Source organism: Cynocephalus volans, chromosome 1 (genome assembly GCF_027409185.1).
Source record: "Cynocephalus volans isolate mCynVol1 chromosome 1, mCynVol1.pri, whole genome shotgun sequence".
NCBI classification, from domain to species: domain Eukaryota; kingdom Metazoa; phylum Chordata; class Mammalia; order Dermoptera; family Cynocephalidae; genus Cynocephalus; species Cynocephalus volans.
Genome location: NC_084460.1, coordinates 18,826,232 through 18,838,625, shown reverse-complemented (window position 1 = coordinate 18,838,625; position 12,394 = coordinate 18,826,232). Strand labels below are relative to the sequence as shown.

Genomic DNA, 12,394 nt, shown 5'->3' with positions numbered 1-12,394 from the left:
TGCCCTCAGTCGTAAGTGGGAGCTGAAAAAAGAAAAGAAAAGAAATGAAATGAAATGAAAATAAAGAAAAAAGATACAGCAATCGCAATAATTCCTTGAAATTTCAAAAGGAGAAAATGGAACTGAGGCTACCAGAGGTGGGAAAACGGGAGGGGAGTGGTTAGGGAAAAGTTGGTAAAAGGTCACAAAAAAAGATTTACTTCATGTAATAATAAAACAGAAAACAAAAAAAAAAAAATGCAAATTAAAATTAGTTTGTCATTTTTCCTTAAAAAAAAAAGCCAGTTTGGCTCTAAAATAAATAAATTAATAAAGTTCTTCACAAAAAACAGGGGGGGGATGTTAAGTATTAAAATGCCTTTTTAACAAAATTTAGACTTCTATCTATATTTAATATATCACAATGAATGTTAATGTGTTCAGCCTAACCTATCAAGGGGAAATTGAACAGTTCCAGAATAAATTGACAATTTTCATGAATAAAAATATATAAATAAAGTTGGCTTTCATTCCAACTGGCCGGGAATTCGTTCTCATTGGATGTCACCCATCCCATACTGGTAATTAAATATTTTAAATATTCTTCTTAACCATGAGTCATTTACTAAACTCACTCATCTTACTATAATAAGAACTTTTCTTTCTCCTAATGGTTTTTTATTCAGTATATATAGTTCTCATTCAGTGAATTCAGTGTCCTCAGCATAAGGAAATTAAGTTGTTCATGCACTTAGTGCACACAGTGCTGCAGTTTAAGGTAAGACTGGCTTTTCCAAACCAAAGAAGCATAGTAATTTAGCAGGAAACTAAGTATGCATTGAGCTTTGTGAAACAAATTGGAAAATGAGACTGCACAAAAGTAGCCCAATTTGTACTTTGCCCACAGCTGTTTGTCTTTTCTTCCCTGGAACAAACATGAAGCAAGGTAATAATCAGGCTTCGGGCATTCCATGCCAGCCCTGGTATTATTGTTGTTGTTATCATTAGCCACTCAGACAGAGACACAGTGGAAAATGGAAGAGTTCATGTTTAGTTAGTTCTTATATCACACCCGCTAGAACATAAAGACATTAGTAATTACAGTGCATTAAGTGGCCTGAAAAACAATGTGGTGTGACCAGCTCACAAAAGACAAAAGTGATCCTTGTTCCAGAAAGGAACATGCTGTGATTAGAGCTTCCTCACCCCTGGTTCTAAACAGAGCTGCATTTGAAGGCACCAGGCAGCTATCACTTTCCTCTTGTCTCTTCAGCAGATGCCCTGAGAAAGGGTCTACACACTTTTTCATTTTAGCATTTTATTCAGGAGACTTGGAAGCCTACTCTAAGTCACAGTACTAGATTCCCTGAGAAATGCCTACTTACCTTCAGGGACCTCACATGACTGGGCGGGCAAGACAGGACAGGCTCCCACACAATGGCTGGTCCAGGTAGTGTACAGTGAGGGCTGGCTACTCAGAAACAGGAGGGGGCAGGGCATCCTTTCCAACAAAGTCCAGGAGAAGACTCAGGGATGAGATCTCAATTGAGCTGGGCCTTGAAACACAGGTATGACTTGATCAGGAAGAGAAGGTGGAGGAGCCCAAGGAAGGCAGCCTGGGAGGAAACATCATAAGAAGCAATGTACATGTAGGGAAGGGGGGTAGGGCAATGGTGAGAGGTAGGGGCAAGTAGTTCACTTTTCCTGGTCTGGGAAGGATTGAGATCACCCTGAGAAGGCAATGGGGAAATGACAATCAAAGGAGTATTTTAAGAAAATTTATATAGTCTTGGCAGAAAAATCTATTGAAAGGGGGGGATGCTAAGGGCCAGTTAAAAATTATGACATTCATGCTTCTATTATAGCAGTCATCACATTATATTTATAAATTGTTAACATCCAGGGAAAGATGTTATGGCAGGTGAGACCACACCTCATCATCAATGTGTCCCTGGAACCATGCTTAGTAAAGATCTAGCAGTCTCTTTTCTTAGGAAGTAAGTGGTTGATAAATGTGTTAACCTAAATAACAAACAGAGACTCACTAAAAGAGTGATGAGTTTAATTGGGAATAAAACATTGCAGTGGACATATGCATGCCATAGTGAACTATGTGCATATTCAGGGGGGTAAAGACAAAGAGTTTTAAAGGAAAAATGATGGAGAATTACATAATTGTTTTGGAATTATTATCCTTGGCTACAAAGATCAATAACAGAGGTGACACCATCTGAGGTTAGACAGAAAGTTACTGGGTAGATGCCCTTCCAGAAATTTTTTGTGTAAGATTGTGATGACCTTTGTGCAAGATTGTGGTTTTGCAGAGTCCTTTGTGATAGTTCTTGTTATCATGCATTTATGTATGAGCAGTCCCCAGTTCATGGCCTTTCTCTGTGTGTACTTGTCAGGGATTTTTTCTTTTCTTTATTCAAAATATTTAATATTTACTTGTACACATTTGTGGGATACATTATCTTGCTTCAATACATGCATATACTGAACAAGGATTCACTGAGGGTAGATAGAATAGTTTTGAACCCATTAGTTTACTACTTTTCCTCCTCTCTACCTCCCACCCCTCCCAGCCGTGGATAACCATTATTCTACTCGCTACTTCTGTGAGAACCACTTTTTTTTTTTTTTAGATTCCACATATGAATGATAGCATGCAGTGTTTGTTTTTTTGTACTTGACTTATTTCACTTAACATAATGGTTTCCAGTTCTATCAATGTTATTGTGAATGATAGGGTATCTTATTTTTTTTTTAATAGCTGAGTAGTATTTTGTTCTTTATATATACCACAGTTTTTCATCCATTAATCCATTGATGTACATTTAGGTTCATTCCATTGCTTAGCTATTGTGAACAGTGCTACAACAAACATGGGAGTGCAGGTGTCTTTTTGATATATTGATTTCATTTCCTTTGAGTATATACCTAGTAGCGGTATAGGTGGGTTGTAGGGTAGATCTATTTTTAGTCTTCTGAGGAACCTCCATACTGTTTTCTACAGTGGCTGTACCAATTTACACTCCCACCAGCAATGTAGCAGATTTCCTTTTTCTCCGCATCCTTGCCAACATTTACTATTTTTTGTCTTGTTGATAGTAGCCATTATAACAAGAGTGAGATGATATCTCATTATGGTTTTAATTTGTATTTCCCTGATGATTAGTGATTATGGAACACTAATATGCCATAAACTAAAATATATACTAAAATTATGGCACATTCTTACATGTGCCTGTTGGTCATTTGTATGTCTTCTCTTGAAAATGTCTGTTCAGGTCCTTTGCCAATTTTTAAAAATTAGGTTATTTGGTTTTCTGCTGTTGAGTTAAGTTCCTTATATATTCTGGATATTAGCCCCCTGTCTGATGTATAGTTTGCACTTTTTCCCATTCTGCAGGTTGTCAATCTTCATTTTGATGATAGTGTCCCTTGCTGTGCAGAAGCTTCTTAGTTTGATGTAGTCCCATTTACGTATTTTTGCTTTAGTTGTCTGTGCCTTTATAACCTCAATCAGAAAAGTGCTGTCCACTCCCATTTCATTAGCATTTCCCCTCTGTTTTCTTCTAGTCGTTTCATAGTTTCAGGTCTTAAATTTAGGTCTTTGATCCATTTTGAGTTGATTTTTGTGTATGGTGAGAGATAGGGGTCTAGTTTCAATCTTTTGTATGTGAATATCCAGTTTTCACATCACCATTTATTGAAGAGGCTGTCCTTTCCCCTCTGTATATTTTTGTCATCTTTGTTGGAAATCACTTGACTATGAGTGTTTGGGTTTATTTGGGGGCTTTCTATTCAATTCCATTGGTCAGTTGGTCTGTTTTTATGCCAGTACCATGTTGTTTTGGTTACTATAGCTTTATAGTATATTTTGAAGTGAGGGAGTGTGATGCCTCCAACTTTGTTCTTTTTGTTCAAGATTGCTTTAGTTATATGAGGTCTGTTGTGGTTCCATACAAATTTTAAGATTTTTTTTCTATTTCTGTGAAGAATATCATAGGTATTTTGGTAGGGATTGCATTGAATGTGTAGATTGCTTTGGGTAATATTAGCATGTTATGATGTTAATTCTTCCAACCCATGAACATGGGAAATCTTTCCATTTATTTGTGTCCTCTTAAATTTTTTTTTTGCCAGTGTTTTATAGTTTCATTGTAGAATTCTTTTACTTCCTTGACTAAATTTACTTCTAGATATTTCATTTTTGGGTAGCTATTGTGAATGGGATTACTTTCCCAATTTCTTCATTGGCTATTGCATTATTGGTGACTAGGAAGGCTATTGATTTTTGTGTGTTGATCTTGTATCCTGCTATGTATTGAATTTATTTATTAGTTCTATTAATTTTTTGGTGGAATCTTGAGGATTTTCTATGTATAAGATTATGTCATCTGCAAATAGGGATAGTTTGACTTCCTTCTTTCTGATTTGAATGCCCTTTATTGCTTTCTCTTGCCTTATTGCACTGGCTACCACTTCTAGTACTATGTCAAATAAGAGTGGGGAAAGTGGGCATCCTTGTTTCGTTTTTGCGCTTAAAGGAAAAGCCTTCAATTTTTGTCCATTAGTATGATATTGGCTGGGCATTTGTCATATACGGTCTTTATTGTGTTGGGGTACATTCCTTCTGTATCTAATTTGTTGAGTGTTTTTATCATGAAATCATGAAGGAGTTTTGGTTCTATCAAATGCCTTTTCTGCATCTATTGAAATGATCATATTTTTGTTGTTTGTTCTGTTGATATGATGTATCACATTTATAGATTTGTGTATGTTGAACCATCCTTGCATCCCTGGGATGAATCCCACTTGATCATGTTGTGTGATTTTTTTAATGTGCTGCTGGATTCTGTTTTCTAGTATTTTGTTGAGGATTTTCACATCTGTGTTCATTAGGGGTATTGATCTGTAGTTTTCTTTTTGTTGTTTTTGTTTTGTCTTTTTCCAGTTATGGTATAAGGGTAACACTGACCATGTAAAATGACTTTGGAAGTGTTCCTTCCTCTTCAATTTTTAGAAAAGTTTGAAAAGAATTGGTATTAATACTTCTTTAAATGTTTGGTAGCATTCAGCAGTGACGTCATCTGGTCCTGGGATTGGTTCAGATCTCCATACTGGCCAGCTGCCAAAAAAAAAAAAAGGTTTTTTTGTTTGTTTGTTTGTTTGTTTGTTTTAACACAAGCTACTCCTTTTGATTCTGAAACTTTCACAAATGAATGATACTGGCAAGGAGGGCATGGTTTAAGCTAGAGGTAGTCAAAAGGAAGGAAGAAAGGGAAGGAAGGCTAGAAATAAGTTGGGAGCCTGGATATAAGCCTCAGTGAAAAAAGGCTCAGTGGTAACCCTGAGACTTCAAGGACAGGTCCAGAGATGGATGGTGCCATTGAGAGAAGTAAAAGAGTTGAGAGGAGGAACTGGTTTTGGTAAGGTAGATGATTCTGGTCCTAGACATCATTGACTTCAAGCTGTTTCTGATACATCTGGACAGAAACCTGTGAACGCAGATCTATGGTAGGTTGGGAGAAAGAAGGAGGAACAGAAAGAGATAAAGAGATAAGAATAATGAGAAGGACAGAACAAATGTAGAAAAGAAAGAAAAAAGGAGAAGTCTATGTTACAAGAAGAGCTCATTTTGTGAAGGTGTTGTAGACAGGTCCAGATAAGGTAGGACTACGAAATTACTGTTGAACCAGGGATGCTTGGAGGATGAGGGTAGAAACTTAGTTAGAAAAATGTAATGATTTAAGACATAAAATGTTTGTTTGGAGGGTAGTAGCATGTTGTATGAATTAATGAAGAGAAACCAGAGGAAAGTGGAAGAGAGGTATATGTAGTGAAACAAGGCTCTGAGGAAGAACAGAATCAAGAGAAAGGGTGAAATCCTGCTGCATAGGGAAGGAAGAGAGATGCTCTGTCTGAGTCCGGAAGAAGGATTAGTGAAAAGAAGTTTCTCAGGGTGGAAAGGAAGAATTCTGGCAGATGATGTATCAGTTAGCTTATACTGCATAATGAATAACCTCAAATTTTAGTATTTAAAATATCCACTGTTTACTGAGATCATGCTTCATTGGGTTGTTTGGTCTGAGCTGTCTTGGCTGATCTCTGTCTCTTGCTCATGCAGCTGTGGTCAGCTGGTGGGTCAACTGGAAGCTAGATGTGGGATGACCTTACTTACATGTCTGTCATTGGGCAAGTTGTCCCCACATCATCCAGAAGCCTAAGCAGACTTGTTCGTATGGTATCCCAGAGTTTCAAGAGCAGCCCTTTTCCAGCTTCTGCTACTGTCCCATTGGCCAAAGCAAGTCACAAGACTAACCCATATTCAAGGGTTAAAGAAATAGATTCTACCTCTTCATGAGCAGGGAAAGAAATTGTGGTCATTTTTGTAGCGTATCACAGATAGATTGCATCTGAACTGAGAAGTTGGATAGGCGACTGTCCTCTGGTGAGAAAGGTGGAGGCAGAATTGAAAAGTAGGAATATGAAAAAGTTTTGGAGTTGTCCCTGGCTGGAATAGAACAATCCACAAGAAATAAGGGGGAGATCTGCTTCACAACAAATAGGACCCAGGTGAGGGTTGGTGGCATGAATTAAATTGCTGTCACTTGATTTCATTACTTCTTCAGCAGTGTTCAGAAGTTCAGCAACAAGTACAGACAAAGTAGAGTTTAGGGGGTCTCAAGCCTGAGATTGTCATGTGTGTATGGTCTGGGACCAAAGGATGGGAGACTGCATCATTTGGCTATTGCTGTATAACAAGCAACCCCAAGAGCAATGACTTAAATAAGTAAGCATCTACTATTCCTCATGAGGTTGTCTGGGTGGATTTTCTGGTTATGGCTGGGTTAGTATCAGTGGGGTAGATAGGAAACTCTGCTAATGTTAGCTGTGCTCCTTCTCACGTTTGGGGTTCACTTGGCTTTAGTTGGATCTAAGATGTCATTGACTGGGACAAGTGACTCTTCCGAGTGGACGCTCATCTTGCATTAGGCTAGCTTGGGCTTGTTCCCATGGCAGTGGAGCTGGAAGAGTATGCAAACTGAACTCCAAACATGTGAGCCAGACAACAATCTGAGTGTTTTCAAGCCAGTTGTGAGGCACCTGAAACTTAACGCCCCTGGAGAAACCCTGGAGGCTGGTATTGGACACATGCCTCAGGGGTATTCTCCTAGAGGGTTGAAGGAGCTGGGGAATTTATACCCTGACTCCACTCAGTCTTTTGTTGAGAGTTCCTGTGAGAGGGATAAATTCCCCATCAATTCTAGATTGACTAAAGGGTAGGAAAGCATGTTCTGGAGGACAGAGAAAGTCCTCAGGCAAGGAAAGGCAGGTGCTGGCAAGGGAAGTCACTTAGAACAGCTGGCGTGGAGAGGGCTTGGTGTGTGGGTGGAGTGGACAGTGTTTGCCACAAACATCCATGAGGTCAGATTCACAAGGTTCTAAACTATGTCTCCTAGACATGCAGCCAAACAGCAGTGACTGCTCCAATGCTGCTTGATTTTCTTTTTGATTTTAAGAAAAGGGATTAAGAAAACTCAGCTCCTAGTTAATCTCCAAATTAGGATTTGAGAGAAAAGAAGTTATTTTTAAGAAGCTGTGTTAAGAACAAAAACTTTATGTAGTGAAACTTCAATGAGCCAGAGTGTTTGGAGCCCAAAATGTGCTTCTTAAGTCTACAGAAATACCAGGAAAATGTGTAGACCTGCACTGTGCTATAGCTGCGATAGCAGGCACTAGCCACATGTGGCTAGTTAAATTTATTTAATTTAATTTAAACATAAAATTAAACCTTGAGTGCCTCAGTCACACGAGTCACATTTCCAGTGCTCCAGAGCCACGTGTAGCTAGTGGCTGTCAACTGGGCAGCTCACACATGGAATATTTCCATTATCACTCAAAGTTTCATTAGACACACTAGGCATATCAATGGAACTAAGCGAGAACAAGTTCCTGTGCTGCAGTGTGGGGGGTTTTCTAATTAAATCACATATAGGAACCAAAAGTTTTACAAGTTATTTGTGTCTTTCTCTGAAAATACAAAATCAGGTGATTGAGAGAGGTTTATGTTTTCTTAGGTTCCTGTTAATCAAGATTTTGTCAAACTAAGACAAAAAAAACAAAACAAAACAAAAAAAAGGAAGTCCCATCAGTCCGGGTCAAGCTATTAATATTTGCTTGATCTCTGGAGGACCCTTCGTGTCCCCTGAATCTTGTATGTTCATTTTACAGACTAGAGAACAGAGCTCCCACAGGTAGGGAGGTCTTAGCCATGCCAGGAGTCGATCTCCTGCCCTACACGGCCTCCCACTCACAGTCTGCAATAAAGCAGGGAGGCAGCTGTGACTTCAGACTCAAGAGATCAGAGAAGAACCCCATATACCTTTCACACCATGATCCTAAAATCTTGTAGATCACAGTACTTATTTCTCTCAGCCAAAACTCTCCTTCTGGGGCCTTTCCACCCTCACACTGGATGCGCAAATCTTAAAATGAATAAAACTGAAAAACAAGAGCCTGGGGTTTGATGCTTATCTCTTGAATATATCATATCTAGCCTTTGGGATTCTAATAGAAATCATTTATAGTACAGAGTGCACATTCATTTGTTTGCCTAAGATGAAAATCTGCAGGCAAACAGAACCTGTTTGGGGATTCTTCTACAACTGGGGTTGCCATGACAACACCTAGCATAACTCACATGGCAGAATGATTTGGTCTATTACTGTAGCATCCTGTTATATAATGATTTGATTTCATTATTTTCTGTATGTTAAAGGCATTGCTGTACGGAATATCAAATTGCTTAAAGATCTGGTAAAAGAGAGAAGCTGAAAAAAATATTTTGTACTTTGATGATGATTAAGTTGGGAATAGAGCTGGGAGTTAGTTGACTGGTATGACATGCCTTGAAATACAAAGATAACAGTAACTGTAATAGGTGCTGTGTGCCTGATCAGATCCCCTTGATGGGGGTCACTGCCCCATCCCCCAGCTGCTATGAGTTTTGGTCCAGTGGGAATTACAGCTTCTCCTTCTCCAGAGAATTGCCCTGAGGCCAGGGGAGTTCCCTTGCCTAGAAATGCCTGAAAAGTTTTGTAAAACCTCTGAAGCTGTGCAGGGTTACAAAAGCCCAGCCTTCTTTCATCAAGGTAGAACAACTCTTGGGGATCATTTCTGCTAAGGAGCTCCCTGTTGGATCAGGCTGAGGGTGGATTTCAGCTAGAAATCCACCCTACCTTCTTCCTCTGCCCCATCCTGCTTTTCTCGCTCCCTCGGAGGTTTCTCCTGAGGGTTTGCCTTCAATAAATCATGTGCACATGAATCCCCTTCTCAGGCTCTGCTTGTAGGGAATGTAAGACACTAAGCATTTCATTGTCTGGTTAATTGCTTTGCAATAGGAATTTAAGATGTTCATATCATAACATTACATGTAAAGCTGCTTCAGAGTCTTTAGATAAGATTTTGAAACTGGGAATTTTGTATTATCAGTTATTGTCTCTAATTTTTAATGTACACAGCGACCTGAACTTTTTGTTGTTGTTGTTAGGTATTGAACTTATCCCTCAGGTGAGGATAGAAGATTTAAAGCAGATGAAGGTAAAATTTCTTGATCATTTTGCAACCTCTTTTGTATTATGCATATTGATGGAAACAGTGTATTTTTGTTTCTGTAATCATTATGACTACAAAAAACTTATTTTGGATCCTCTTTTTTCCTCCACAGGCTTACTTGAAGCATTTAAAGAAACAACAGAAAGAGCTAAACTCTTTAAAGAAGAAACATGCAAAGGTACGGTGTTTTTGTGTAGTGTGTGTAATTGTGTTTGCTCTTTTGTTTTTTACTTTTAGCTCTCGATGTAAACCTAAAGCTACTATTTTGTGTTTTGTGCTGATGACTCATTCACAGCCAAAAACCCTACTTAGAAGCTAATACCAGCCAACTGGACAGCAGTACCTTCATTTTAACCGGTTAGTAATGAAAATAAAAAGTAGAATCCATTTGGGATTGGTTGTCACTGATTTGCAGTCTGCATTTCTAACAATTATTTCAAAAGCATAGTAAAGCTTCACCAATTTAAAAATTGTTTCACTAATAATATGACTTTATATAAAATATTGGGCCATAGACTGACTATTGAAGACCAGTTCACGATCTTCGCCACTGGTTACCTAAGTTCTGTGAGTCACTGTCAGATAGTTTGCCACACAGGGAGATGCTGGCAAGCTCTGAACTTCCCACCCATGGCACCTAGAGAAAGAATGCTTCTCCGTTTTCCCCCGTTATGTAAATCCTGCCCAGTGGCCTACTTCTGAAATATATTTATTTTTCCTTTTTACCCATAACAAGTGGTCTTTTTTTTGATAGTGATTGCAAGAAATTATAAGAGCTAGTTGCAAATTTTAGAGAATAATAGGAGATGGCCCCAGGAATTCTCCTGTCTGTTGAAAAACTCACAGCACTCAAAGAACGTCCTTCTTTCCAGTCTCCCTTCACAGGGAAACGAGAAAAAGGTACAACCTCTTTCCTCCCTGAGATGTGTAACAACTGCTGCTGCTGGAAGGATAGTGGTGTCTTCCATTAAGGGTAGTGAGAGCAAGAGAAACTTAATTTCTCAGTTTGAAAGGATGTGTGAGTTCTTTTAAAGTAGTCTTGCATTCCCACTTCTTTATACTCTAACCCAAGCATCAAACCAAGGCACGTCCTGCAGAGCTGGGCTTGGGCCATGTACCTTTGAAGCACTACAGATATTAAGATGCAAAGAGCCTGCCCTGGAACCCTTTCATTTCTTTAACAGTTTGTGCTCCTTTGACAAGCCGGGCCTAATCTTGGCCCAGTAGTGTTCCCTGTAGTATTGACCTGATGGCTCAGTGGATTTGCTGGTACAGAGGTCACTTCAAAGACTGTTCCTAAGTTTCATGATTACATTCAGTGGAATTCCTTACGTGGCCTAATGGAGCTAGTGGAGACAGAGCTATTTCATAGTAGGGATGTCAAGTTTGTTGGTTATTGGCAACAAGCTGGAATATGCAAAGGCAACAGAAAAAGAGATAGAAAAAGAAATAACAGAAAATGCAATTTAAAAGACTTTAGTTATTAGGAATGAATTGGTGCCCATATGCCACGGCATTATCTATCAGATTTTCCTTGCTTTTAAATTGGATTTCTGTCATTGAGCAGACACCTCATTGGCCTTTGGGCTAGTTGGAAACATAAATTTTGGGGCCTCATGTGATATTTCCTTGAGGCATGACCAGGAAATATATTGTGACTGATAACAACAAAAACAATAATAGCAGCTAGAATTTTTGCATGCTCAGTAATTTCCAGATGCTGTGCTCAGCGCTTTACATGTATTGTCTCATTTAGTGCTCTCTAATCTGTAAGGTAAATTCTTTTTCAGTCACTACTTTGAATGTGAGGAAATTAAGAGTTAGTGAGGTTAAGCAATTTAACTAATATCCCAGAGTTAGGGAGCAGCAGAGCTGATATTTGAACCCAAATCGTCTGAGTCCAGACCCTGTACTCTTCTTACTGTATTATTCTGTGTAGGACATTGGGTGATTCACTGAGTAAGCAAGTTCCCCTCACCGCATCAAATGCAGGGACAGCATATGGGACATTAAGGAAAACCTCTGTCTACTTTGGATGGTGTTGATACACTGGTTACCTGGGCAGTTACTAAGGAAGGATGCTCCTAGGTTCTTTAGAATGTCACCTGCACCATACTGAGCAGAGCTGTCTGTTGATTTATTTGCTAAACCTTCGAGTCCAAAATGATTCAGGTCAAGTAACTTGCCTGTCTGCTTAATCAGAAAAGCAGCAAAGATGGGAAACGATTATTCTGTGAGACAGTTTAGAGGTGGCTTTTCAGATCTTCCCTTCCAACTCAAGATGCCTTGTGTTTTATTCAGTTTTCTCTCTGGTTGGCAGAGAAATTTTCATATCATTCAATAACCAGTAAATCCCATATGGCCAAATAAATTGTTGGTTTCATTTGCAGAAAATAATCCTGAGTTTCTAGGAGACTCCACGTTATAATAGCACCTAAAAGAAGATTTTTAAATCACCCTAAATCTCACTGTCTGAATTTGTGTGGACTTTCATAACAGTTTAAGTGTGCATTTTCTGGAGGAAGTGTTAGCCTTTAAAATCTCTTAAGTCGAGTAACAGAGCTAAAGTGCCATAGTAAAATATGTAGTACTTACCTATTGCTTTTCAGGAGTATTTCTGAGCAGGGGACTGCATTTTGCTGCTTGTTTTTCATATTCTCATGCACTTCAGAAGTTCTCGTCACAAGTATGTGATTATAAGCTAAGGAATGAATTCCTTCTCCCACATTAAGTACACGGGAGACCAGCTTTTTTATTCGGCCTGCTTTGAGAATATAATTTATGAAACCTG

At 38.8% G+C, this 12,394-nt stretch overlaps 1 protein-coding gene across 1 annotated transcript in view; it reads left to right on the top strand.

Annotated features, from left to right (window-relative positions):
- Window positions 1–12,394, top strand: part of PLCB4 (phospholipase C beta 4) — a 404,723-nt gene that overhangs the window by 361,840 nt on the left and 30,489 nt on the right. The window contains exons 30-31 of the mRNA XM_063092112.1: window positions 9,539–9,588; window positions 9,716–9,781. Coding sequence (XP_062948182.1) covers window positions 9,539–9,588; window positions 9,716–9,781 — 116 coding nt within the window. The remainder of the gene's footprint in view (window positions 1–9,538; window positions 9,589–9,715; window positions 9,782–12,394) is intronic.